This window comes from Artemia sp. Qi Xiang Cuo, chromosome 4 (genome assembly GCF_049724085.1).
Source record: "Artemia sp. Qi Xiang Cuo chromosome 4, ASM4972408v1, whole genome shotgun sequence".
NCBI lineage: Eukaryota > Metazoa > Arthropoda > Branchiopoda > Anostraca > Artemiidae > Artemia > Artemia sp. Qi Xiang Cuo.
In genome coordinates this window covers 87,604,521-87,632,470 of record NC_142797.1, presented here as the reverse complement: position 1 = coordinate 87,632,470, position 27,950 = coordinate 87,604,521, and the positions used below count along the sequence as shown (strand labels likewise).

The 27,950-nt window shown below is 36.3% G+C and overlaps 1 protein-coding gene across 1 annotated transcript in view; it reads left to right on the top strand.

Moving 5' to 3' along the window:
* LOC148953587 (uncharacterized) overlaps positions 1–27,950 on the top strand; it is a 52,653-nt gene that overhangs the window by 9,687 nt on the left and 15,016 nt on the right. The window contains exon 2 of the mRNA XM_089088015.1: positions 19,869–20,098. Within this exon, the coding sequence (XP_088944141.1) occupies positions 19,869–20,098 (230 nt within the window). The remainder of the gene's footprint in view (positions 1–19,868; positions 20,099–27,950) is intronic.

Below are 27,950 nucleotides of genomic sequence, written 5' to 3'. Positions count from 1 at the left end.
AAGTACCAAGCATGAAACTATCACAAATCAGCATCGATAAATAAATGAAACCCAAAACAAACAGAAATTACAATAAACAACCGAGTCAAATTCAAAACGAGCAGAAATTAACATGAGTAGGGCTCAAAACCCTTATGCCAGAACATAATTTGCATTTTACTGAAAAAATATAAATGTTTTTGCTTTTATAACTTTAATAAATCAAATAATAATAACATTTTGGTTACTAAATATAAGTATATGTATATTAAAATGACAATGCACATTCATTTGTATTTTTTTCAGTACAGTGCAAATTATTTTCTGGCCTTGGGAAGGCATAGGGGTTTTGAGCCCTGCTCATGTTAATTTCTGCTTGTTTTGAGTTTGACTCGCTTATTTATTGTAATTTCTTTTCGTTTTGGGTTTCATTTATTTATCGATGCTGATTTGTGGTAGTTTCACGCTTTGTAGACTATTTGATTTTATTTTTGCCCATTTTTTGTTTAATGGAGCTCTTAACTTTTCTTTGAAAAAACTTATTTTGTGGAAAAAGTTTTTTTTAATTAATTGCTCTTTATTTTATATTGACATAGTCTTTTCAGGAAAAAAGAAAATAATACTTGAAATCTTTTCGTTTTTTTTAAACTATATAGTTTGGCCTGCTATTTGTATACTGGAGAAAAATTTTCAGCAATTTGTAACAACATATACTCTTTTAAAAATCTGGACACATAGTAGTGTTTAATTTAGTTTCATAGCTCCTCTAGTTGACCTGAAATAGAAAACTTGATACCACTCGCCAAAAAAAATCTGTTTACTTTCTTTGATAGCTTGGATAGACTTACGCTATTTTGATTTGGTTAAATTTTAAGAGCAGAAGTAGCCCCGAAAGTTTGAACATAATACCCTCAGTCGTTCTTGGGATACTGCTAATATGCCTTATTGGGAATTAGCATTAACAAAGTGCTTTTTTATTTAATATTAAGTCCACATTTAGTTTTTAAACATAATGGGAAAATGGGAGGGTGGGCGTGGGAGGGGGACTAGTTATCCTCTAATCACTTTCGACTATTAAAGAGGGTATTAGTCCTTTCTATTTTAAATCGAATGAATCCTTTTCGAAGTTCCTACGACAACTCCTTCAATACGAAGTGCCCTGCTCTAAACACAAAAAAAAACAAAAAAAAAAAAAAACAATGATACATTTTACCCACATCGATGTATACTATAAAAATATGAAGCCTTTCAATCACTTTCGACTATTAAAAAGGGCACTAGCCTTTTCAATTTCCTATCAAATGAGCCCTTTTTGAGTTTTTATGACAACGCTTTCTATAAAAACCTTGTATGCCCCAGGGCATACCTTAAAACCCTTGTCCCGAGGGCTGTGAGGGGGCTGTCATCTGCAAAGACCTAATTTCCAGAAGTTTCGTCTACGTTAAACAAAACGGCTATCTCAATATGTCGGTTGTATGTGATTGGGGAAATGTAGGTGTTAGAGGGGCGTTAGTTGCTCTCCAATCACTTTCAACTATTAAAAAAGGCACTAGCCTTTTCAATTTCCAATCGAATGTGCCCTTTTGAAGTTTTTACGACAACCCTTTCAATAAAAACCTTTTATGCCCCCAGGGTATGACTTACAACCCTTGACCTGAGGGCTGGGGGGGGGGTCATCCTCAAAGACCTAATTTCCAGAACTTTCAACTATGTTTAAGAAAATTGCTATCTGAAAATTTTGATTGGATGTGTTTGGTGAAATGCTGGGCGTGAGAGGGGGGCTAGTTACCCTCCAATCACTTTCTACTATTAAAAAGGGCACTAGCCCTTTCAATTTTAAGTCGAATAAGCCCTTTTTGAAGTTTCTACGACAACGCTTTCTATAAAAACCTTATATGCCCTCACGGCAATACTTACAACCTTTGCCCTGAGGGCTGTGTGGGGGTTGTCATCCTCAAGAACATAATTCCTGGACCTTTCAACTACGTTGAACAAAATGGTTATCTCGAAATTTTGATTGGATTTGTTTGGGGAAATGGTGGGGGTGAGAGGGGGATTACTTGCCCTCCAATCACTTTCGACTATTAATAAGGGCACGCCGTTTCAATTTCCAATCGAATGATTCCTTTTTGAGTTTTATACGACAACGCTTTCTAAAAAAAACTTTATATGCCCCCAGGGCATAACTTACAACCCTTGCCCTGAGGGCTGTGGGGGGAGTGTTATCCTCAAAAACATAATTTCTGTAATTTTTAACTACGTCAAACAAAATGGCTATCTCAAAATTTTGATTGGATGTGTTTGGGCAAATGGTGGGTGTGAGACGGTTGTTAGTTATCCTCCAATCACTTTCGACTAATAAAAAGGGCACAAGCCCTTCTAATTTCCAATCGAATGAACCCTTTTTGAAAATTCTACAACATCAGTATCTATAAAAAAACTTACATGACCCCAGGGCATAACTTACAACCCTTGCCTCGAGGGTTTTGAGGGGATTATCATCCTCGACGACCTAACTTCTAAAACTGTTAAATACCTCGTACGTTGAACAAAATGGCTATCTCAAAAGTCGGACTGGATGTGTTTGCGGAAAAGGTGGGCGAGAGAAGGGGGTTAGTTGCCTTTAAATCAATTTTAACTATTGAAAAGTGCACTAGCCCTTTGAATTTGCAATCGACTCAGCCCTTTTTCTAGTTTCTACAACAAAGTTTACAATAAAAACCTTATATGACCTCAGGGTATAACTTACAATCCTTACCCTGAGGAATGTGGGGGTGTGTTATCCACAAAGATATAATTTCCGGACCTTTCACCTACTTTGAACAAAGTGGCTATCTCAAAATTTTGATCGGAAGTGTTTGGATAAATGGTGGGCGTGGAAGGGGTGTTAGTTGACTTCCAATCACTTTCGACTATTAAAAAGGGCACTAGCCATTTCAATTTCCAATCAAATTAGCCATTTTTAGAGTTTTTACGACGACACTTTCTATAAAAACCTTATATGCCCCCAGGGTCTAACTTACAACCCTTGCCCTGAGGGATGTGGGGGGGGGGGGGTTGTCGTCCTCAAACACCTAATTTCCAGAACTTTCAACTACGTTGAACAAAATGGCTATCTCAAAATTTTGAGTGGATGTGTTTGGGGAAAAGGGCAGTAAGGGAGGGTGGTGAGTTGCTTCCCAATCGCTATTGAATGTCAGAAAGGGCACTAGTCCTTTCAATTTCTAATCGAGAGGGTCCTATTCTAGGTAACTGTATAAACGACGTCTATAAAAAAACCTTATATAACCCCTGGGAATGACTCACAATCCTTGCCCTGAGGGCTTTGGGGGAGTTTCCTCCTCAAAAAAATAATTTCTATCAGGAAATCAACTACGCTAAGCAAAATGGCTATATCAAAATTTTGATTGAATGTACTTGGGGAAAATGTGGGTGCGGGAGGGACTTTAGTTGCCTTCCAATCACTTTTGACGATTAAAAGAGCACAAGCCACTCCAATTTCCAATCGAATGACCCCTTTTTGAAGTTTCTACGACAACTCCTTCGATACGAAGTGCCCTGGTCTAAAAAAAAATAAAAATAATACACTGTGCCAACATGGTTCTTTACTTAGGCAGCGTGATTGCCCTGCCTATAATTGCTACCTGTCATGGAAATTTTACGGTCATATAATTTCATTAAAAATGGCTATTGGGGTTGGCAGTGTTTGATTTTTACAGCACTTTCTCCCATAAAGGGTACTTTTAAGTATATATTATTTTTTGGTTTATCCATACATCTCTTACTGTTGCCTCCTATGGAGAAGTAAATTCTTATGCAACTATAGAAGAGTCCAAGCTCTGGAAAATAAAGCTGTTAAAACACTCGGTAGGTATGTCCAGGATGTGCTTGAAACCTTTTATTGTTTTACGCCCCTGAAGCCAGCAAGGATACAATGGGGGCGGGGGAGGGGGTGATGCCCCCCCCCTCCCTAATTTTTTTAAAAATCCTTCCTATATTATACTATTGAGTACTATATACAAGAAATCAGGAATGAAAAATCGACCGTTTTCTGAAATAAAAACAATGAAACATATCAACGCAATAAAATTGTTCAAAGACGGTATGTGTTTTAATGCAAGACTGAAACGTTTTTGTGATGTTAGGGAGAGCCCAAAGAGGTTCAAACCTAAGAAAAGAAGGTTTGACGGTATAATCAATGTTGCATCTATAATTGTGCAAAGTCTAGTATTACTTATCATTATTCCCCGGTGAAAGAGACAGATAAGGTATACGTGACTCATACATTCGAGTTAAATAATTTTATTTCCATTACTGAACTTCAAAATAATCAAGACTCCTACACCAATGCTATAAATGTTTGCCTAATTGCTAACAGCCACACAACATTATATGAAGTACCCTGACAATGATGCCAATTCATCTGCCAGCAATCTAATGTCTGCCTCATTTGGTGGCACTGAAATAGCTTAAAGTTGTGATGAAGATATCGGCTTGTCATTATTATAAGGGTCAAGGTTGTATCTTTCTCTATGCCGAATGGCTTTGCATCCTACTCTATAGAAATTTAAGAATAATTTGTCGCCTCTACCAATTGGGAGTCGGAAATTTTGCTTCTCAATTTCTTCTGCCAAGTCTATGTCAATAGTTAAGTGATTATATTTCACATCTCCCTTGAAATGAGACCTGGTTATACTTATTTTTTCTCGTATGTGGAACCCGTTGTAGGGCACCATAAGGCCAACCATCCTTTCTGGCGTACCTCAACGGGGTCCTTTGAGCAGTAATATTATTTGGAAGATGCATTTCCTGCTGGTAGGGCTAGGTATACTAGCACCATTTATCACCCCCTTTACCCATTTCTCTTTTTTTCTCCACATCATATTCTGAACCTGATTAAGTTCTTTTCTAGTCTCATAGAGAAAAATTTTGGACAAAAGATCAAACTGGCTCAAGAATTAGTTGTCCACTGCATCAAAACGCACTGTTTATCTTCTGCCAGTCTTTTGCTGCGTCTCCTTTTCACCTTGATTGGGATAGGTTTTGCAGGCACTTTAAAGCTTGTCTTTCTCTCCAAACAGCTGACTGGGCTTTTTCTTATTCTTTGCCCTTTTTCTTTGCTTTTGAGTACATTTGCCAAAGGACAGGTAACAACATTGGAAATAATCCCCTCATTCTCAAACATTGTCATTTAAACAATGGGTGCGCTCTCGAACATTGTATTTTGAGAGAGGATTTTTCTATATTTTTTCGTTCTTATCGGAGCCTTTCACGTTGGTGTCCAGATGTTTAGATTATCTATACATCTTATAGTGCAAACTTACAACACCGTGATGGTATCAAAGAGCAATCGGAAATATTACAACTCACCAAATACAACAGGCAACGAGTGCGTAACCTTCCCTTTGGCTCTAGTTGTCTCTGACTGGCCAACGGATATCGACCAAATGCAACAGGCAACGAGTGCGTAACCTTCCCTTTGACGCTGGTTGCTTCTGATTGGCCAACGGATATCGGCCAATGAGTTGCAATCACGTCCTCGACAAAGTTTCCCAATGCCTTGCGAAAGGGGGAAAGTGAGCCAGTTGATCTCCCGTTGCGTTACGTTACGTCGATAGCAAACCCGACCTTAATTTAATTATTGTATACAAAATTGTAGAGGGGGAGGGTATGTTACACTTTCTCTTTTCGGCACTGCCGCTTTTCCCGAATTAAGGCTCTATATCCGTGATTACCCTGAAGCTCCTTAATGTAAGTCAGATAAGAGAGTACAAAGCTGCAGTATTTGTGTTTCAGTGCAGTAATGGTTTAGCCCCCGATTTTTTAAATAGTTTTTACCAAATTAATTGTGACCTGGAACTAGGTAAAGTGATAATATAGTTGTTGACTTTTGTCGTGGTGCCCGGTCTTCATTTTCAATGAAAACCCTGGGTCCATCTGCATGAGATGAACTACCAGTGAGTGTTCGGGTGACAGAACATGTAGCCTACCTCAGTTTAAAAAGTTTTTAGAAGATTATTTTTTGTATATATATATATATATATATATATATATATATATATATATATATATATATATATATATATATATATATATATATATATATATATATATATATATATATATATATATAAAAAGTTTTTAGAAGATTATTTTGTATGTATATATACATATATATATATATATATATATATATATATATATATATATATATATATATATATATATATATATATATATATAATCCAGCAACCTAAGTGGCGCACCGTTGTCGAATGGAATAATGCTGATGTAGGTCAATACCAATATTGCGTCGATGAATTACTCTCGAAGATAAAAATACCTTTCGAACTGCTCTAAACATCCGTCGCCATGTCTACAGCTGAAGCTCGTCTCAAAATAAATATGTATCCATCATTTATTTTGCATGCATTACTAGAGGCTGAGGCGCGATGTGTCCCACATACTAAAGTTCTCACTGGCTCTCAGATTAAAGGTTTGTCTGAGAACCAATTTTTAGTTGACGCTTGTAACAAGTTTAAATTTTGGCTAGGTATATGGATTGAGTATGGTAGGCCCAAGACCGGTATTGTAAACCGATTTTCATTTCGACGAAGCGTCTTTTAGCGAAAGAGCTCGAAAAACATAGAGCAGCCATACGTTCTAAGTTTTCAGAAAATATTATAAATGATCTGGTGGTACTATGGAAGACTTTGATCCGTCGGCAAAATGATAAACCTGCCTCAACAGCTAGTACCTCGAAAGAGGCATGGCAGCAACATTTCTTTAAAGAGTTCTCTGCACCTCCCTCCCAACTTGAGCGTGCCTTTGTTGTTAATCTTGATGAAACACTTTCAAAAGATGTTCCAACCATGTTTATCGTTTCTGCGTCAAATGTCTGGAATGCTGTGCGCAAAATTAAAAAGCCTTTCTTTTGAGGAAGTGATAATGTTTGCGCCAAACATCTTTTGCTCGCTACTCCGTTGCTTTTTTCGCACCTCGCGCTCCTTTTATAAATGGTATTTGTAACAGGCATAGTTCCCACTTCATTCTCGTCTGGCCGCCTTACTCCTGTTCCCACAAAGAATAAACACTGAATGAGTGCGTGTCTTATAAGCCTATAATGGTTGCTACTACATTCTGCAAAGTGTTCGAAACGCTGGTTATGCCTGAGCTTTTACACAAATGTTCTATGCTTCCGTTCCAGTTTGGATTCCAGCAGGGTTTAGGGTGCGTCCATGCTCTGACTGCGCTCTCGTCGATCTTGATTGATGCCGATGATTTTGGTGAATCACTAGTTCTAGGGAGTCACGATGTAAGCCTTGCATTTTATTCGCTGATTCATGCCCATTTTCTGATTGATTTGTTTAAGCGTGGAGTTAATAGTTGTGTGATCCGTGCCATGTATGATATGTATACCCATTTGGTTGTTGTAGTCAAATTACCTGATGGGACTGTTACGCACGTAGTAATACCAGTCCGAAAAGGGGTTAGGCAGGGAGCCTTACGTCTCCAGTTGCCTTCAATAAGTGTATTCTCGCCGTCCAAGCCCACGCCACCCCTTTGTGTATTTTAGAAGGAATCGACGTAACATATAGCTTAAAGCTTATGCAGATGATATTTTTAACCCCAGTCGAACAGTACTTTCGTTTAAAGAAATTTTGTCACTCATATTCGAAAATACGCAAAGATCAATCTGAAATTTAACCCTGAAAAATCGGAAGTAGTACTGTTCAACTGGGGTAAAGTACCGGAAGGATTTACAGTTAATCTCTACGGTGTGCCGGTTGCTCCCAAGTCCGAAATGAGGTATTTAGGTCTCCCAATCGGTGACTCTCTAAAAACAACAAGAAGTCTACTAATCTGCCATTGTAACTGTCGAACAGTCAGTGCTTACGGTAGCCAGTAAATTGTGACTTAACCGTCGACTGCTAAGCAAACTTTACAACGCATGCGCGCTCCCAAATTTCCCGTATCTTGCACTGTTCTGGCGAGCATTTACAGCTACAGATCGAAAGAAGTTACGGAGCATTTATTTTCGATATGTAAAGTATCTGCTTGCCTTGTCCCCCTGGGTAAGCAACTCATGGATTACGTGAAGGTACGGGATTATAGACCCAACTGCCTCGATAAACAAGTGTATTGAAGCCTATGACAGCAGAATTGACCGACACCCCTGAGTCCCAATCTAAAATAGTAGATCGCTCTGTGAAAACGTTATGTAGGACAGCAGTTGATATATTGTATATGTTTCATCTTGTCACGTAACAAGTTTTCAGTTTTTACGTATATATATATATATATATATATATATATATATATATATATATATATATATATATATATATATGTATATATATATATATATATATATATTCGGGAAAATTGGTGTTTTGGGTTATTCTCGCATAAAAAAACGATCTCAATAGGTCAGCTTTATTTTGGCTTTTGCAAATGATGTCATGTACTATGTTAGTACATCATATAAGCATTTGTTATGACATCATATATGGCATCTTATAAGTATTTTCTTATATGATGTCATATATAGAATAGATAAGATTGTTGAGTTTCCAACGCAACAGTTATTTATAAAATGTAATGTCTGTTGGAAGGCCCAAAAAACGAAAATCTGCAGTCGCAGTTACTAGGCCTATAAATAGTGATTCTTTGGAACCAACAAGGAACTATCAAACGTGATAAGATGTGAAATTCGACAACCTGGACCATCAGTTGCGACAACACCAATACGGACAGAGATTATTTCGGAGACCACACTGCCTTTCCATGACGATAAATAAAAGTTAAAATAGGGATAAAATCCTTTTAATAGACAGTGTTTCACAAACAGTGATTGAAATTCCAAAAAACCCAGATATTTCGGTCACATATGCAGTGACCGTCATCAGTAGTAAAACTGCAGTAAAACACTGTCTATTAAAAGGGTTTTATCCCTATTTGAACTTTTATTTATCAATACGGACAGCTAAAGCAAAGGCCATTGCCAAATTGTCTGAAGTCAGCAAAATCCAATTTTTGACATAATATTTTAGCACCTGATCGATTTTGAAGACTTCAGACATGAAAATATTATGTCAAAAATGAAAATAATAAGCAAAGACACCGGTGGTTAAAAGATACACAAAAACAATAATCAGAGTGTGTTATAAATGAAAATGAAAAGCGAAGAAGCACGTAGTTACAAGACATACAATAACCTGCAAGTCAGAGAGTTAAAAATCAGAATGAAGAGTAGTAGCACTATGACAATCAACCTGGACAGTAAGAATCAAAAAGTATCAAAATTGAAAATAAAAGTGATAGTGATTAAGGTTGGGATCTTGTCATAGATCAGGTAATTAATTCTTACCATACCTTTGTTAAGAAGCAAATGTTCGTTGATATGTATTTCATAATGAGGAAACATAAGTCGAGGTGTGACGAACCAAACAACATGAAAATGATAGCGATGATGATTTGGTTTTGTATTTTGACATAGATAAGATCATCAATACCTACCATACCTTTAAAAATAAAAAATATGGACTGGATAAATCGTTGGAGAAAAAAGAAGCTTTTGTCCTACCATCTGAACAATTAAAAGAAACAAAGGTTCGGCGATATGTCTTTCATAATAACAAAAGACAAGCCGAGGCAAAAGAAGAAGTTTTTGTCCCACCATCGGAACAATTAAAAGAAATAAAGGGGGGTGTCAATGCCTTCCATACCTTATAAAATCAAAAACCTGGACTTGATAAATCGTTGGAAGTAAAAGAAGTTTTGGTCCCACCACCTGAATAATTAAAAGCAACAAAGGTTCGGTGATATATCTTTCATAATGACCAAAGACAACCCGAGGCAAAATTTAAAGGTCAAATAAAAAAATGCAATTTTACAAAGGCACCACTTCTAATTTAAGGTTCATTTGGACGTCATGACATCGAGGAAAGACTCAAATTGTCTGCGTTTAGAAGACAAGCGACAGTGAGAATCCATACATAGAAGCCTGCCGCGTGCCCCTTAACTTTGTTAAAAAACAAAGGTTCGGCCAAACGCAATGCGTAATGACGAAAGATTGGCCAAGGTGTTACAAGGCAAACAAATTGAAAATAACAGCGATGGAGATTGGGTTTTGGATTTTGGCATGGGTAAGGCCATCAATACCTACCATACTTTTGGAAATCATGAATATGGACTGGATACAAATGGTTGGAAGAAAAAGAAGTTTTGTCCCATTAAAAGAAACAGCGGTTCGGCGATATGTCTTTCATAATTACAAAAGACAAGCCAAGGCAAAAGACGTTTTTGTCCAACCACCTGAACAATTAAAAGAAGACGTTTTTTCCAATCACCTGAACAATTAAAAGAAACAAAGGTGGTTGTCAATACCTTCCTTATCTTGTAAAATCAAAAACCTGGACAAGATAAATCGTTGGAAGAAAAAGAGGTTTTTGTCCCACCACCTGAACAATTGAAAGAAACAAAGGTTCAGCGATATATCTTTCATAATGACAAAAGACAAGCCGAGGCAAAAGTTACAGGTCCAATAAAAAATTTAATTTTACAAAGGCACCACTTCTAATACGTCATGACATCCAGAAAAGGCTCAAATTGTCTCCGTTTAGAAGACAAGCGATAGGGAGAATCTATATTTCGAAGCTTACAGCGTGCCGAGTGCCGGGGCCCGGTACTATATACACACACACACACACACACACACACATATATATATATATATATATATATATATATATATATATATATATATATATATATATATATATATATATATATATATATATATATATATATATATATTTATTAACAAATAGGTCACAAAAAAAACAACATACAAATCTCCATATAATGCTGACGAAACTGCATATAATACTAACAATATCAAAATAGGTCCCGACGCATATTAGCGTGTTTGCGATGACCCAAAAAAAGGAACACTTCAACTACTTATACACTAATACACTTCCTCGGGGAAATAAGACTCTGACTCCTCCTCCCCTCCCCCACCCGTACTAAACAATTAATCAACATTCTAATGATAATAATTTTTTTTACAGGGAACTTAAAAGGATCCCACACTCATACTCTATGATTCATCATGCTTCCTTTCATATACCAACAATTACCTCAATCAACTCACAAGAAAATTTTTCTCTATTAACATTCACAAACATATACTGACTCCCAGATCAATCACCTAATCCGTGTTTACAATACTGGTTGAAACAAATACATCGCAAAGATGCACGAAATTCCTCAAGAACCTTCTTACCTTTTACTTCCACCGGAAGCCTGTTCCATACTTCAGGACTAATATACCTAATAGAAAATTTAGATCTGGTAGTAACTGGAACCGGCGTTCTAACTAATTCAACATTTTTAGTTTTGCCGTTTTAGTTTTGCCAAAAAACGCCAAAAACTTTTTGGCGTTTTTTGAACACCTAAAGCTTAAAGAAAAAAAAATTTTTTAAATGATACGTTTTGGTTTATTATCAGTACTATTGCAGCATTTTTTCGCCAAAAAGAACAGTTTTTCAATAAAGGGTTGAAAAAACTGTATATGCACACAACATCGCCATCCTTTTTTATGGTTATTTTCTTCCATCTTCCCGTTCCTTTTTTTACAAAAATGCGCTCTAATGTTTATACGGAATCTCCTCGAATTTCCTTGATATGCATACTAGTTATTTGAGACGTTTTGAAAATAAAAGCAATTTTCGTCGTCGAATTGCGCAGTCAGCTCAAAGTCATTAGTGTTTGAGCAGAGCCCATAGTTGCTTTGGCAGGGGACAGTCTTCCTTTCAGACCATGCTTTCCCCTTCCCCCATCCTTATGTTTGGAAGCCATCTGAAACAATGTATGAAAGCAGAAAAATGTACGGGAAAATGACTTTTCTTACCGCCAAGTCAACAATTTTCGTTGCCTCGCGGCTTAAAACAATCTTTTAAGATTAATTATTTCCTAGCCAATGTGTGTGAGAGACAAATCAAAAGGAAAATTCATAGTTTAAGTGTACTTTGTATATTTTTACGGCACTTTGCGCTAGAAAATAATTTTCTAGGCCCTCTACCGAACTCATTCTTAGGTAAGTATGTAAAATGAAATTTCTCAAATTTTGAATTTTAAAGAAACTTAGACCCTCTGCTACACAATACTTTCGTTAAGTATTCTCTTCTCTTAAATAGGTTTTCAAAGGGATGCAAATATTAGAACAATTGCAATTTTGGATATCTTATTTCGAAAATTACTTTCGCTTTGTGGCAGAAAATACTTTCTCCAACCCATACACTTGCTTTATTATAGAAAGTGTTACTACTTAAACTTTTGTTTTAAGAATACGAGTGGGTATGCTTTTGATTAATTAGGCACGTTTTCATCGTCCATTCCCAAAGGAAAAGGGATAGCGACAACCTTAACAATCAATTTTTGAACAAGTGTAACGTGTCTTGCCTGTCCTACAACCTCGTTTTTTGACAGACTCCCAGCTCCCCACTCTTCTTCTCCATTACTTTTACCACCCTCTTCCATAGACACTGTATCAGTTTATTCAGATTCTTCAGCAAATGTATCTTCATTTCCGGTGTTTTCAAGACAACGAATAGAAAGACCGTCTGAAACATTTTCACCAGTTAGATTGACGTCTTTGACTTAATCACATGATTCCAAGCAATCCTCTTCAGGGGTGTCATTTGCTAAGCTTCGAGTGGACCAAAATCCAAGAACGCGTACAACAGATGAATGAAAACAATGTTAAAAACATGAAGTTCAGGAAAGGGCTCATATCCTACAGTCTTCGGTGACATTGTTCCCAGAATCAGTCACAACACGGAACATCTTATCTGTCATTGAAAACTTCCTGATTGCCACTTGGATTACTAAAAAGGGTGTTAGTTGATCTATGAGAATGCTTATGCCTCTTGAAGTGTGAAAGATAGTGATGCAACCTGTGCTCTTTTTTCATCTTCCTGGTGTAATAGGCAGTGATACTTATAAAGCCAGATCCTTTTGAAGACCAGTTGTGAAAAGTCAAACTAGTCTGAGTGGCAGATATTAGAGTAGCCTTCTGAACTTCTTTTTTTTCTGGCAGCAAAACTTATGTGACGATGAACGGTTCCCCCAAATGTTGCTTTCAAGCCCCCTGTTGTTTTTTTTAAAATAAGCTGTTTCATATCTGGCTTATCAAACACACAAAGTGGCAATTTGTCCTTAAACAGGGTTTTGCAGCAGAGCATCCGCAGAGCAGCTTGTTTTGATCGATTGCAAATAAAGAACCGTCGCATCTCTGCTCTTCATATTCCAGATTTCCCTAATGCATTGCCCTTAGTGTCATTTACTTTACTATCTGGAGCTTTCTCAAGGGAAGCAGCCTGACTTAATATATTTTTTTAGTTGGTTTAGCTTTGCTATTTGCTGCACCAGCCGCATATACTTTACCTTTGTGCATATCAATTGTGTGCTTCCTTTCAAGATAGTATATAAATGTCTTGGCAGAGACTTCCTTATCCTTTAGAGACTCTCCTCAGAAGTTGCACCTAATACTTTCTTTGTTGATTTTAGGATTTCTCATAAAATTAGAAGCACCTTCTAGTAGCCTACCATTTTGAAAATCGCACCTCCAGCCAAATATCTGACCTCTTTCACCTCAGTGACGTAATTAAGGGGGAAAGGGTCAATTCCCCCCTGGGTGGTTTCGTTTGCGCAATGAGCCAAGAAAACCTGTCGGCAAATAAAAGCAAAATGACAGCTCCTAACTACGGTTTCCTAAGAACTTAGGCCATTTGCGGCACAGTACTAATTTTTAGGGAAATACTTGTCTATAATTGATATTTAAGCTACAAATACAAAAAATAATATACTGCTTAGATACAATATTTTTAATTTATTGTGTCGTACGGCAAAAATTTCCGTTTTCACCGGAAAATGTGGTATCCTACAGAATGAAAAAAGTGTATCAGCATTTTATAAGACTTCGGCCAGTTAGGCCAGAATCAGTTCGTTAGGCCACTGTTTCAACTCTAGTCTTTTCCTTGAAAGAGTTTTCGTTGATTGTATTTAGAGATGGTTTTATTAACATGAGAAAAAGTATATTTGGCATCTTGAAAAAGTACATATTGTTATGTTGATGCAATAAAACGTGCTAGCAAAACATTTATTTTTACTGGACAAGACTTCAGTGCATTTATACTCCTCTCTGACTAAACATTTAAGAAAATTTGCAATTAATAATTGGTATTTATCATGTCTAGACTAGTGTGGTAATCATAGCAAGTCTCTGTTGTCTTGCAGATGAAATTCCATAAAAACCGTTGAATTAAAGTTTTCCCGTTTAAAAATGCAGATTACTTCCCATGTAATGTAGGGTACAGAGGCCCTACCAATAGAACCAGGATATACAGTAATAAGTTATTTGTTTTAATCCTGCTTCACCTATACAGTATCTGTGCAACTTTGCTGCTCAATTGACTGAATAATATACACTAAAAAATAAGTTGTTTTAGTGGAACAAAACTGCAACTTTACCGTTCTCCCATTTACACACCTACATACTCTCTTCTGACTCCTAAGTTCTAATTTTGCCTAGCTGAAATAATCTAGCAGCACATTTGATGTTAGACACACTGAGTGCCATCATTTTACTTACTTCTACTTTATATTGACGCTCCAATTCCAAAAACTGTATGGGGCGTAACCACGCTTCTTTAAAATTTCAAATTATGATTTAAAAAACTATTTTGTAAGTTCGAAATTTCTTAATATCTCATTCTCGCATAAATAAAATAAAATCGAGAACAGAAGAAAAACAGGTAGAAAACAAAACCAGAAACAAGACAAAATAGTTATTATAAAAACAGAAATGTAAATGCTACAGAATATTTTTTACTTTGACAATCCATTCAACCACCTTAAATTGCCCCAATTTTGGTCATATATTCACTGCATAAATAAAAAAAATCACTGTAAAAAGTGTTTTCAAACAGTTCGTGGTAACGGTTGAAAGTTATGAACTTTACCCAATGTTAACATATAGTATTGGTTATTGGGACCCGGCTCAATGGTAACCGAAACTCTAAAAAACGGAATTTTGATACAAATAGATACATCAAAAGAATCAAATTTTAATTCTGATTTCAAATATAGAAGTTTCATCAAGTTTAATCCTACCCATCAAAAGTTACGCGCTTGAGAAAATTTGGCTGATTTTCGAAAAAAGGGAGAAATACCCTCTAAAAGTTATAGAACCTTAATGAAAATCACACCATCATATTCAGCGTATCAGAGCACCCTATTGCGCAGGTTTCAAGCTCCTATCTACAAAAATGTGGAATTTTGCATTTTTTGCCAGAAGAAAGATCATTGATGCGTGTTTATTTGTTTTTTTTTTGTTTTTTTTTCCCCAGGGGTGATCGTATCGACCCAGTGGTCCTAGAATATCGTGGGAGGGATCATTGGAATGGAAATTAAAATTTCTAGTGCCCTTTTTAAGTGACCAAAAAATGGAGGGCAACTAGGCCCCCTCCCACGCCCATTTTTTTCCAAAGTCGCCCGATCAAAATTCTGAGATAGCCATTTTGTTCGGCATGGTCAAAAATACTATAACTATGTCTTTTAATATGACTTAATCCCTCGAAGCCCCCAGGGGGAGGGCTGAAAGTTATGAACTTTACCCAATGTTAGCATATAGTATTGGTTATTGGGAAGTATGCAGACGTTTTCAGGGGGAATTTTTTCTGGTAGTGGGGGTGGGGGTGGGTTGGAGGTTGTGTGGAAGGATCTTTTCATGGAAGAATTTTTCATGGGGGAAGGGACATTGCTATGAAGGGGGTGACGGATTTCCCATCATTATTAAAAAAAAAAAAACGATCAGAAATTAAATATAAAAAAACAAGTTTTTCAACTGAAAGTAAGGAGCAACATCAAAACTTAAAACGAACAAAAATATTAGCTATATGATTGGGTTCACCTTCTAGTCAATGCCTCGTCTCTTTAAGCCGAAGATTTTTAGTACTTTCATAAGAGCTATTAATTCTAATTAACGGCCTTTGTGATTAATGGGTCATTTTTAAAGAATTGGAACAAAATTCGAAGTTTAGCTTAAAGAGCAAGGTATTGACTAGGGTTACGTAAGTTAATTTGTAAATTACTTCAGAACCAAATTTAGAGACATCCATTTAGGAAAAGAAGAGTAAAATTGGTATTCAAATTTTGTTTACTTATTCAATGACGGTGATCGAAAATAAAAGTTGCATTAACTAAAAACCAATCAGAAATCAAATAAAAAGACACAAGTTTCTTAAACTGAAAGTAAGGAGCGACATTAAAAGCTAAAACGAACAGAAATTATTCCATATATGAAAGGGGCTGTCCCCTCCTCAACGCCTCGCTCTTTATGCTAAGTTTGACTCTGTCTCACAACTTTATTTTTTAAAACAATAAAGAACTTTAGCGTAAAGAGCGAGGCGCTGAGGAGAGGACAGCCCATTTCATATACGGAATAATTTCCGTTCATTTTAGGTTTTAATGTCGCTCCTTACTTTCAGTTTTAAAAACTTGTTGTTTTTTTTTAATTTTTTTGTTCAAAAGGACTCAGAAAATCATGTGATAGCATTCAAGATTGGTGGAACTAATTGTTGGTTCTTAAAAAAAAATAAAATCCAAATTGATTGTGCATAAAAGTGCACAAGTAACTGAAAGTGTTAAACAGTTCTCAGTAATGTTCAAGTGCCCCGTTAATGCTTTAAAAAAAAAAAAAAAAACAGAGAGAGACATGTCATCATTTCAAGCTTTTTTTTCAAAATTCTTTAAAATTGTTCTTATGATGAGCTTTTACTGGTTAAACAAACATAAATAGCAATTATTGCTCCAGAATCAGTTGTAATGGAGAATTAAATTTTTAAACATGTTTTCAAGAGGGGGGGGGCTGTAAGCCTTCGGTCAAGGATTTTTCATTATGTTTTTTTAATGTTACACTTTATATGGTTCCCAGGCTCTCCACTTGAGAAACAGCACCAAAAAGTTTCATTTTCGGTGCCGTCATGCACTTTACTGTAGAATTATCAAGGCAAATTTATAAAAAGCATGTAGATAGGAGCGCAAACTTTTAAATGAACCCGTAATGCAGCTCTCTACAGCCCTACAATCAACACAAAAAATGTCATAATAATGACGCAAATATTACACTAAAAATTCTCTGGTTTTTCAAATTGGGAGCTGAGAGCCTCTAGGCTTAGTCAAGGGTTTACAAAGTCAGTGATTCTAATAATGCACTGGGAGAAGAACAAAAGAGCATTGGATGATTTTCCTTGTCTACATGTAAAATTTGAAAAAAAATCTTTATACATGCGTTCTAAAATTAAACAGAACATTTTAATTTGGCAGCTTTCAAAGCCTTACATGGGATAGCAGATAGAGTCATGAACTGAACAAAACCTCCTGGGCCCTGTCGGTAAACTTCTACATGAGAGGTTTTTTCTATCATCGAAATTAGTATAGTTCGATGAAGAAACCTTTCAGGGATGGATTTAATGTCTAAATGAAGGCCAATACATATGTTTTCAATTTAACTCCTCCACCCTTCCTCCCCTCTCCAGGCTACTGATCGGTCATGAACTTGAATGAATTTTATTCTAGGTCAATGTATTTTTCTGAAATAGAATCTACTGCTCAAATATGGGTCTAGAAAGATCCTGATTTCAAGATGATGTTTTTGTTTACCTGCAGCAATAGGTTTTCTTGTGACAATTTTTGAATTAAGTGATATTTCTATCCATCATTTGCCGTGTCACCATCAATCTTGTTGATAATGCAGAGACTTTGAATATCAACAAGCCTGATCAACTTTGATAGAAATATCACTTAATTAAAAATTAATTAAACTTAATTAATTAAGTTTACTTAATTAATTAATTACTTAATTAATTAAGTTTAATTAATTAAACTTAATTAATAAACTTAATTAAAAATATCACTTAATTAAAAAATTGATGGCCGAGTATCCATAGTTGCAGGTGACCTTAAACACCTTTTTAATTGTGTTCATCAGTCTGGCGGGCTTAAGAAACTGCCCTAGAAAGGTGACCATACATGTCACCACATGGTCGGTATAGGTGCCACATGGTACAGCCAGTAAAAGACCGTAGACCCACTGTTTTGTTCTTTTTCTTGTGATTTTTCTCTTTGTTTTGTCCAGTTCAGCTTTCAGCCAGTTCGGCTTTATATTCTTTAGATCCACTAAATGATTTGCAAAATGGAAAAACATCAATACGGTTGTTTTATTGGTCTGATTTTGTGAGGATTTTCTGAAGTGGGGCAATAAATAACATTTGATAGAGGGCTACTCCATTTCAAAGGCTATAGAGGGCTACTCCATTTCAAAGGCTATAGAGGGCTACTCCATTTCAAAGGCTAGTGAGTAGATGGTGGCTAAAACGGAATTTGAATTTAACAAGAAAGGTCTAAGATGCAGAAATTCAAGGGCTAAGATAGCTTACTCAATAAGAAGCAACCTTGAGTGAATTTTTTTCATAGAATTTTTGTGATGGAATAATAAAAGAAATAACACCAACTGGTAAAAACCTGACCTCTATTACTGTTTGTGTCTTTATGGATACACTGCTCTTTACTAGGTCAATGCTAATGCGTTCCATATGATTATGAAATTCATCTTTAAAAATCTAAAATAGGTATTTTGTGTGATTTTAATGCTAAATATTTAAATACCTAAATTTTGCCGAAGCCTTTTATTTTTCTCTAAACAAACAAATCTTATTCCACATAAAAATAGAAGAAATTTGTGGTAGAGTTGAGCTTTTTTTTCAATTTCTTTAGTCTCTTTTACCATTATTACCAAACTGTTGCATCACGTGTAAGCTTTTGTGTAGGCCCACATTATTTCAATGGTTTTAGTAATAACTATAGTGTTTCTGTTTTGTCAGCTTGTGTTGTAACTAAATATTCGATTTTTGATATACAAATGTCATCAATTGGATTGCTATGTGAACAATTTAACAAGCAAGTCATAATTTCGTCGACAGAAAAGTTAAAGCAGAACCTAAGACCTCTTTGATTTTTATATTTCACTTCAGAACTGAGTACATAGAACAATTAGCAAAGCCAGAACCATAGCTGACTAACTCTGACCATTACCATAGAACCATAGCCAGAACCATAGTTGAAAAACTTTGAGTATAATCATAGAGCCATAGCCTGAACCATAGCTAACTAACTATGACCATAACCATAGAACCATATCCAGAACCATAGCTGACTAACTATAACCATAACCATAGAACCATAGCCAGAACCACAGCTGACTAATGCTCGTGCCACATCATAGTCACATCTATCGATAAAGAAAGCCAAATATTATGAATGACATTGCAATTTTCTTGATTTTAGCATCAAACTTGTATTTAAAAAAGCAAAAATTAAAATTGCAAGAAATTAGTTTAAAGAGTTTGCTCCAACATTAATTTGTGTCCAGCTGTTCTCTACAAATACTAAGTTTTTTTTAACTTTTGTCAAATTCCTCTCCCAGATAGAAAACCGCTGTTCTAAGTTTCCATCTTTTCTAGAACTATGACCATAATCATAGAACCATATCTGACTTAGACAACAAATAAACTCGGTTCATTTCACTCTAAAAGAATCATATTTTTGATGTTGTGGGTTAAAGCTATTCACTTTAGCCTATCCTTAGGGTTAAACCCCACCCTCATTAGGATATACCACAAAAGTGGCAAATCCCAAATAGGAGTCAAAAAATTTTTTTTACCCCTTAAGACAAAGTCCCCTGACTTTTTTCTATAAGAGTAGGATCTATATGTGCCGTGTATTTCAGTCTTTTTTAGGATTTGTGTAATCTTTTTTTCCAGGACTATAATGCCGAAATCTAAGACGCGAAGCGAAGAAAGTGTTGCTAATGTTTATCGAGTTGCTAAGCAACCGGAGCCAAAGAAAGTGGCTAAATCGACTAACGTGTCGAAAAATAAGCTATTTGAAGAAAAAGGCAAAGTGGTGACACGTGGCGGTGATGGAAGAAGCAGGGAGAGTGGACTTTATGTTGGATCATCTGGTAAAGATCCTGAGCGTCTGAAGATGCCAGGTAATTTAAATTTTTAGTATCAAGTAGTGTTAAATATTGAAGTAGTGCAGTTGTCAAAGAGCTCCCTTTGAATTTTTCGATAACAAATGAGTGCTAGTTGTGGAGGTAAACGGCTGAGATCGTAGTCATAACTTATTCAGAATTAACTAATTTAGGAAGGCTTGCTAAAGCTTGATGGAAACTTGGAGGCGTTTCCCACTTGAAGAAATTTGTGTCTTCAAATTTCATTTTTGAGTCACGTTGTCTAGTAACCTTAAATGAATAGGTTTCAATCATGAAGTTAGCAGAGGTAGGTCTTCTGAGACATACCCCCTCAAGCAAAATTGAAAAATTGTGGCATAAAAAGTCTTTTTCCCCAATGGGAAAATCCTCTGCTACCTACTCCTGGATGTCTGGACTATTTGTAGCTATGAGTGCTGATTTTTGTCAGATTCTTCTGAGGTTTGCCAAGATGTTTTGCACTTGTCTGATTTTTGTGCACCAGGTATTTTGAGGTAGAGTTAGGTAACAAAATAACTGAAACAAAATAACTTTTGTTTCAGGTTTTTACAACCGTCTAAAATAATATTACAGATACCCATTCACAGGAGAATGACCCCTCCCCCGTGGTAGTCAAGAGGACCCCAATAGATTCAGGAAAATTTGAAAAGTGGATTTTTTTTGTCGGATTTAAAATGCACAGATGCTACAAACTGCGCACAACCTGTAATATTCGTGGGGTGGCATTAAGCAATCTTGTCTATCAGTATTAATGACTAGGTAAAAACAATTGTGGGTAAAACTGAAGGATTATAATTCTATTTGAAGGATTGCAAGAACATAAAGTATATCACTTGGTCACGTACGTCAGTCGCGATATTGCGTATCCCGCGTTGAATGGTATTGTCAGAGAGAAGTATACTTTTGAGCTTTTTGACCTCTTGTTTGCCAAACATAACCTCTGCCATATTTAAAGCCGCTGGTAAAATCAAATTTTTGATAAGAACAGCTAACAAGAAAAGCAAAGCTTTAACCACAAGAAAAGCTACTCGATAACAGCTAAAGAGCAACGCTTTCTCATTTAGGTTGGAGCATTGTTCTATAGCAGTTTTTTTTGATGTTCAAGAGTTTTTAATTATCACTCAAAAAATTCCACTGGTTTATTTTTTCTTCAGGATGTTGTGTGTTTAAGTCGTGTACCAACTTTAATGACTTCATGCTTTCTCTTTTCAAAATTTGAAAGCAACACTGGGTTTTTTCTCAATCCCTGAAAAACCTGAATTTCAAATAACTCTCGTCATAAAGGCTTCTTTGTTCTACTGCGTTCGCTAGACGTTGATGGTTCTGGTGATATTTTCAAGAATTTATCCATTTTCAAATATAGCAATTACTCACATAAATACGTATAAGAAGTGATTCGTGCTCTCCAAACTTAACAGCAGACTACACGAATACGCGTGTTTGACGCTCACAAATCACTATTATTCTGACTCTAAGGCACCTTACACACTGTCAAACCTTACACACAATCCGTATATAACACCGCAGTTTTGCCTCTGAGTCGTTTCAACTACCGTGGCCACGGTCGACCGCCCTATTCATAGGCCAACCCAGTGCATTCTAGCGAGAATGATCTTGAAGCGTAAAGAGACGTCTCGGTGCTATTGGGACTTCGCGTAGGCCATAAAGAGAGTACTAGTTCTGAGCGTTACCAACAGATGGTGCAGGTAGTCTCGGCTGTAACAATACAAACATGTTTTTATTCGTTTGTTAGTAATTAATTGACCACGTGTTCGATTTAAAACTATAAGTTTTATATCGTTCATTATATATTTATATCCGAACTCTAATAGTGCAAGTGCCTAAAATTTATGTACGGATTACGTGTTTTTAACATGGCAAAAAAAGGGTCTGAGGGTCGCAATTTTTTTTTTTTTTTTTTATACTAGGGGGTCGTTTCATGAAAAAGGTTGAAAAACACTGCCCTATATCATTCGTGGAATATTGCTTATACGCTCTTTTGACACCCTAAATGCACAGATTGGGGTTATTGACTATCGACTTCTTGAGGCGGGGCTCAAAACCTCCTGTTTTTGGTTCTAGACCATGCGAAATCGATTGTGTATCTTATAATTTATACCCTCTGTTATTTTGACTCTTTGGACAGATATTGATGTTAAGTGGTATAAAAAAGGTAGAAAACGCGCTACTTTACTGTGGCAGTATCTCTTGTGTTAGCTACATAGGAAAACACTGATGACGAAAAGGAGACACGTCACTTCTTTCCATGTGAAAAAGGGATTTTCCTTATTGTCAAACATTCCCCATCTTTGTGAGGATCTTTTTGTGGACTGTAATTTTCCTAAGTGAGTTTTTGAAAATCGTAAATCTAATGGTGCAACTTTCATTTTGATCCATCACCATTTTTAGGGGACATGATTATCCCCTTTTAGTATTATTAAGATATTATTTATCGAAATTGCCGTAAATTTGTTTCAGCGACAAACTTTGACTATTCAGATTAGCCAAAATAACAATTACCATTCTTGAATCAGTTTCAAGTCGTGATTCTCTCGTACTCCACAAGTTACTTCAAAACACCTTTTAAAATTTTCGCTTACATCTGCTGAGGTTTGTTCTTTACTAGGTTGCAGCTGCTGCGGCAACCGTGAAGAAAGCCTATATATGGAAATTTCTTTTCGTTGAACCCTTTCCTTGAATTTTAAGGCCACTACTCTGGTATGTTCGCCCCTAAAAAAACAAGGAAAAAAGCAGACACATCAGTGCTTCCTTTACGAAAAAGTGACATTCCTTTCCGTTAAAGAAGGTGAAATGTAATTCTTCTTATATACGGTTTTCTATATACGGTTTCCGACCATGGTGATTCCAATACTTTTTATTTGATTTGACAGCATTTTCGAGGGCTTTCAATCTTTTCTTTTAAGTTTTCATACATTAATTTTTTGCATATACTTTTACTATCGACATTATTTGACTTATTTTCCTTATATTTTGTAATAGCACATTTATAACTTAAAAAAAAGATATAAACTAAAATATAGAAGAAAATTAAAAAAAGAAGATGAAGAAAAAAGAGAAACTGAGACCAGAGCTGAACAAAGATCTTTCAGTGGAAAAATGTCACGAAGGAAATAAAGATGAGGGGGATAGTTTCAAAAATGATGTCAACTAAAACTGGAATAAAAAAAAATGCATGTATGTGAAATAAAACGAAGTATGCAAGAGATGAGTCTTTTTCTAAATTATCAAACTTCTTTGTGGAGCAGTCGACATTTTTAATCATCCGACATTTCCCTTTAGAATAGAAACCAAATGGGGTACTTGCTAGAATTGCTTTGATTTCTGCCTTACTTGTTTTATTTTCTTTTTTCTGACTTGTTCCTCCTTTTAATTTAAGCTTGCTTCAAATTTTTTTTCTTCTTTGTTTCTGTATCTTTGCCTTCTTTTGTCCTTTCAATTTCTGTTTTATCTTTTATTTCAATTTCCTGAAGTTTTTTTTTGTCTTTTTTTAATTTTTCTCATTGCTCCTGCTCGCATTGCCTTTCTATAAGACCTCTCCAAGTCTCTGGAATATTGTTTGTCAGCCTTTTCAGATTTTAAAAATCTTTACGGTATAAATCATAACTTCTTGAAACATATTTTAATGTATGTTTTAAACATTTTCTACGTGTTCTTTTCTGAGTATTTTATGAAAACTATTATCGATAACAGTGATGTATAAGGGGATTTTGTCAAAATAACTGTATGGAAAGTCTTCTTTTTCCAGTTGTATGTTAATTTTTTGAATTCACGCGGAAAGAAATTCAATCGAGAATTGACCTGGCAATGACTTCTTTACCTGGAGGGGTAGATTTGCAATAATTAGCAGCATATCAAAGCTTCTTTGAATTGGAACCGTCTCATCAAATCCGGTCAAGCTTGGTGTTGAATCTACAACTTGTTCAAAAGTACTTTTCAAAACCTTTAGAATCTTGATAACTTGATCCATCTTTTTCTTTAGTTTTGTTTTTCTACCCATCACGGTGTCTGGATTGAACCTTGTTGTGACGTCAGTGCACTTGTATGCTATTCTGAAACATACCCATTGACCCTTATCCAAAACGGTATTAAAAAAATTTAATTAACCAAGAATTTTTTTTTAGTATTATTCGATTCTTAAATGACAAAAAGCTTCCAATTTGTCGTCCGTCGCATTACTGATTCAATCCACAAAAAATGTATTTTTTCGACAAATACTGCACCGTAATATACCAGATGATGTAACACAAGTATTTTTTGATAAGAGATAATTTAACATATGTATTTTTTGAATTAGCTGATGTTACTTTAAAAACTTTTTGTGTGAAAATTTGAGCGCTTAAATAAGATAATTTCTTTGATAAAAAGTGCATTTAAATAGTCATTATTGACAACGTGGTTTGTCTTGCTAAGAAAAAGTCGAAGCCTTTTTCTGTGTGTGACAAATTAAATCACTGGTTGTAGTAGCAGTTGTAACCTATTAAAGGGCGAACTACGGCTCATAGTTACAAAAAAAAAGTGTTTTGAGGTAAATTGCCTTTTCTAGCTGATTCAGGAATGGTAACTATTATCTGAATTAGTCTTAATAGTGAAATGTTATTTTGAAAACCAGTTAATTGGAATTTCGAAAAGAACGTTTCAGCAATGTCCCTGGAACAGCTTAGGGTATTAAATCGAAAGTTTTAGGGCATGCTAAGGGGGATGTTGAGCTAACTCAAAGGCAATATATGCATACTACTACTACTGCTACAACTGGTACTGCTACTACTACCTGAACTTGTGATACAACTACTACAACTTCTACTGCTAGTACTATTACTACTACTACTACTGTTAAAAGGTATTCAGGTGAAACTTTCAGAGAATGTACATGGATATGTTGAACTAAGTCGAAACAGACCCTATCGATGCAGGTTGTCAAAAGGGCGTAACATTTCTATCTCAGGAAGGGCTTAGATTATTCAGTTGAAACTTACAGTGCGTGTAGAGTGGTGTGTTGAACCAACAAAAAGATCCTATATGCATACTACTACTATTTTCACTGCTATTACTAGTACTACTACTACTACTAAGGCTAAGGGTTTTAAGGAGAAACTTTCTAGAAATGTTGAAGGGGTTGTTGAATTAATCAAGAATTATTTAATAAACATGGCTATCGTAGTTAAGGCCAGTGCCGTAGCTAATTTATGTTACCTTTTACAACATACTAAGCACTAAATACGATTTATCAAACTAGTAAAAAAAATGAACAAATGAATTAGGGCCTACTGAAACGATTAGTTCTGCAGTGCACTGGTTCAAGTTTGTTCTTGTGACGTGTGTTGTGGTTAACTGCAGTGGCGAGGGGTAGCTGGGAACGGTGTTTATCACTCAAAAGCACGTAGTGTCCAAACTTCCACATCATATGGTACCTACTTTCTTTAAGGGCTGGGATTCGTAGAGCTGCAAGAGCAGAATCGTAAGTGATATACTTGGTGTATAGGATGATTTTTAAGGCGCTCTTTTGCATTGTCTCAATTTTGCCGTTGAGGTAGTCGATGTTTTGCACTTGGTCCCCAAACTGGGCATGCGTGTTCAAGCAAAGGGCGCGCATAACACGTGCACGTGATCATTAATTGCTTTATAGGAAACCCGACAACGCAATGTGATTAAAGACTGCAGCGCTTAGTTGTCCTTTCTTGCAAGGTATGTAACGTGTGGGCTGAATTAACAATCTCTTTGAAAACCGCGTATTTGGATATTTCTATAATTTGTTCGTCGGGAAAGCCGGACGAGAGATTATCAATATCTTCTTCAGTGAATGACGGGTAAGTAGAATATATCGCTTCGAAAGACGAATTTACTTCAGTTGACGATACTAAAGACACATCGTCTTTCTGTATCTTCAGGTTTCTATTAATGGGTTTTCCAGACAACCTTTTGACTTCAGAGTGCCACTTATGGGGGTTAATAGTCAGTTTTGGTGTCACTTTATCACAAACATATACGTTCTTAGCAGTTCTTTTTACTTTCACAATATGATTTTGCAACTTTTTTTCTGGTGCAACTTCACCGCTCGAGTGGAGTTGACATCGAGTCTTAATTAACGCTTTAATTTGTTGGTTTATGACCGTCACATAATTATCACTGTCACAGACTTATCACTATCACGGAAATCCTCGGGATATTTCTGTAGAAGAACAGAGTTCAGAGCCTCAGCTTTGAGGTTAATGTCTGTTATTGAGCAAATGTCATCGAAGTAAAAGGTCCCAATCCAGCGTCTGAAGGAACATTTACTTTCCCTATTCGAAGGCGGGGTCGTTACTTTAGTTTTCTTTGCTTCTGGAAAGTTGGCTTTGGCCTCCCAGAGAATTACAAACGGGTCAGAGTTTTGAATGGGCCTAGTAAATGTGGTATTTAGGTAATGGTTGGAAGGCTTGTGAAAACTACGAGTTTGCTCCCACTTGGTCGATTTTGCTCCCACTTTGGTTTTTCAGAATCGTCACTACTTGTTTCAGGTTAAGCATAATCGCCATCCACTGCTTATTGGTTTCATTGAAGTCTCCAGCAAAAATAGAAGCTGGAGCTACATACTGTCGACAAATATTTTCTATAAAAGTTTGTAGATATTGAATAGAATCTCTCCTGTTCTTCGCCCTCTCGGGATAATACCGCTAGGATGGGGAGGAGAGCTCTTCACAAGAATTCCGACCCAAATCACTTCGTGACAGGAATCAGTAGGCTCACCTAATAACTTGTAGGGAATGTTTTGTCGGATATACAAACCGACACCTTCACCATGGCACTGTAGACCACGATCTCGCCTTGTGCTGAAAAAGTTCTTATATCCTTTAATACGGCCGGTTTTTTTAATAACGTCCCAACATTTAGTCACTGCTGCTATGGAACAGCAAGTTTATTTCATCGGGACTTCAAGTTCGTCTATTTTTGTTGTTCAGTGAGCGTTGTAGGTGTTGTAGAGTGAAATGTTCGGCAGTTTCGTCTTTGCTGAGAAGCACTCTGGTTTAAGTGTCGGGGGATTTGCATGAACTGGAGAAAGCACTGGGGCGCTATACCATGGTCGTAGAGCGCATGAAGTTCTATAAGATGGTCATGGGCGCCCATAAGAGGGGAGGGGCTGGAGGGGGAACCGGCTCCCCTGGATGAATGACGTTGCCCTATATTTACATTTTTGTTTTCGAGATTTCTATTATACAACATTAGAAGTGCCGATTAGATCAGGTAAGCCCCCCCCCCCTAAAATTCAGCTTATGGGCGCCCATGAAGGTGGTTTACAGTTAACTTGGGCCAGAGTCCTTGGTCTGCTAATGTATTTATGACAAGATCAGTCCTCTGAGATACCTTTTGCAATGTTGAAGCATTTGTTTTGTTTTCCTACTTTACATCCTCCCCATCTACGCTTAGTTCTTCGAACCAAGCCCGCGGAGTCTTCTCGTGGTTTTCTTAGTAGCCCGCAATGCCATAGATTTAAAAATGTAGATGGTGTAACTAATTGGGATGAAATGTAGATGGTGCTGCAACTAAGTGAGACGAATAAATTCTTTTAATAGTGTCCTTTTCATAGGCAGCTCAATAGCGCTACCTAAATAAAGAACGATGTTGGCCCAATGTATTATTATTTTTATTTTATTTTTTCTTGGTCTTAGACCAGGGCACTTCGTATCGAAGGAGTTGTCGTAGAAACTTCAAAAAGGGCGCATTCGATTGGAAATTGGAGTGGCTTGTGTCCTCTTTAATAGTCGAAAGTGATTTGAGGATAGCTAACAGCCCTCTTACACCCACCATTCCCTCAAACACATCCAATCAAAATTTAGATATCCATTTTGTTCAGCGT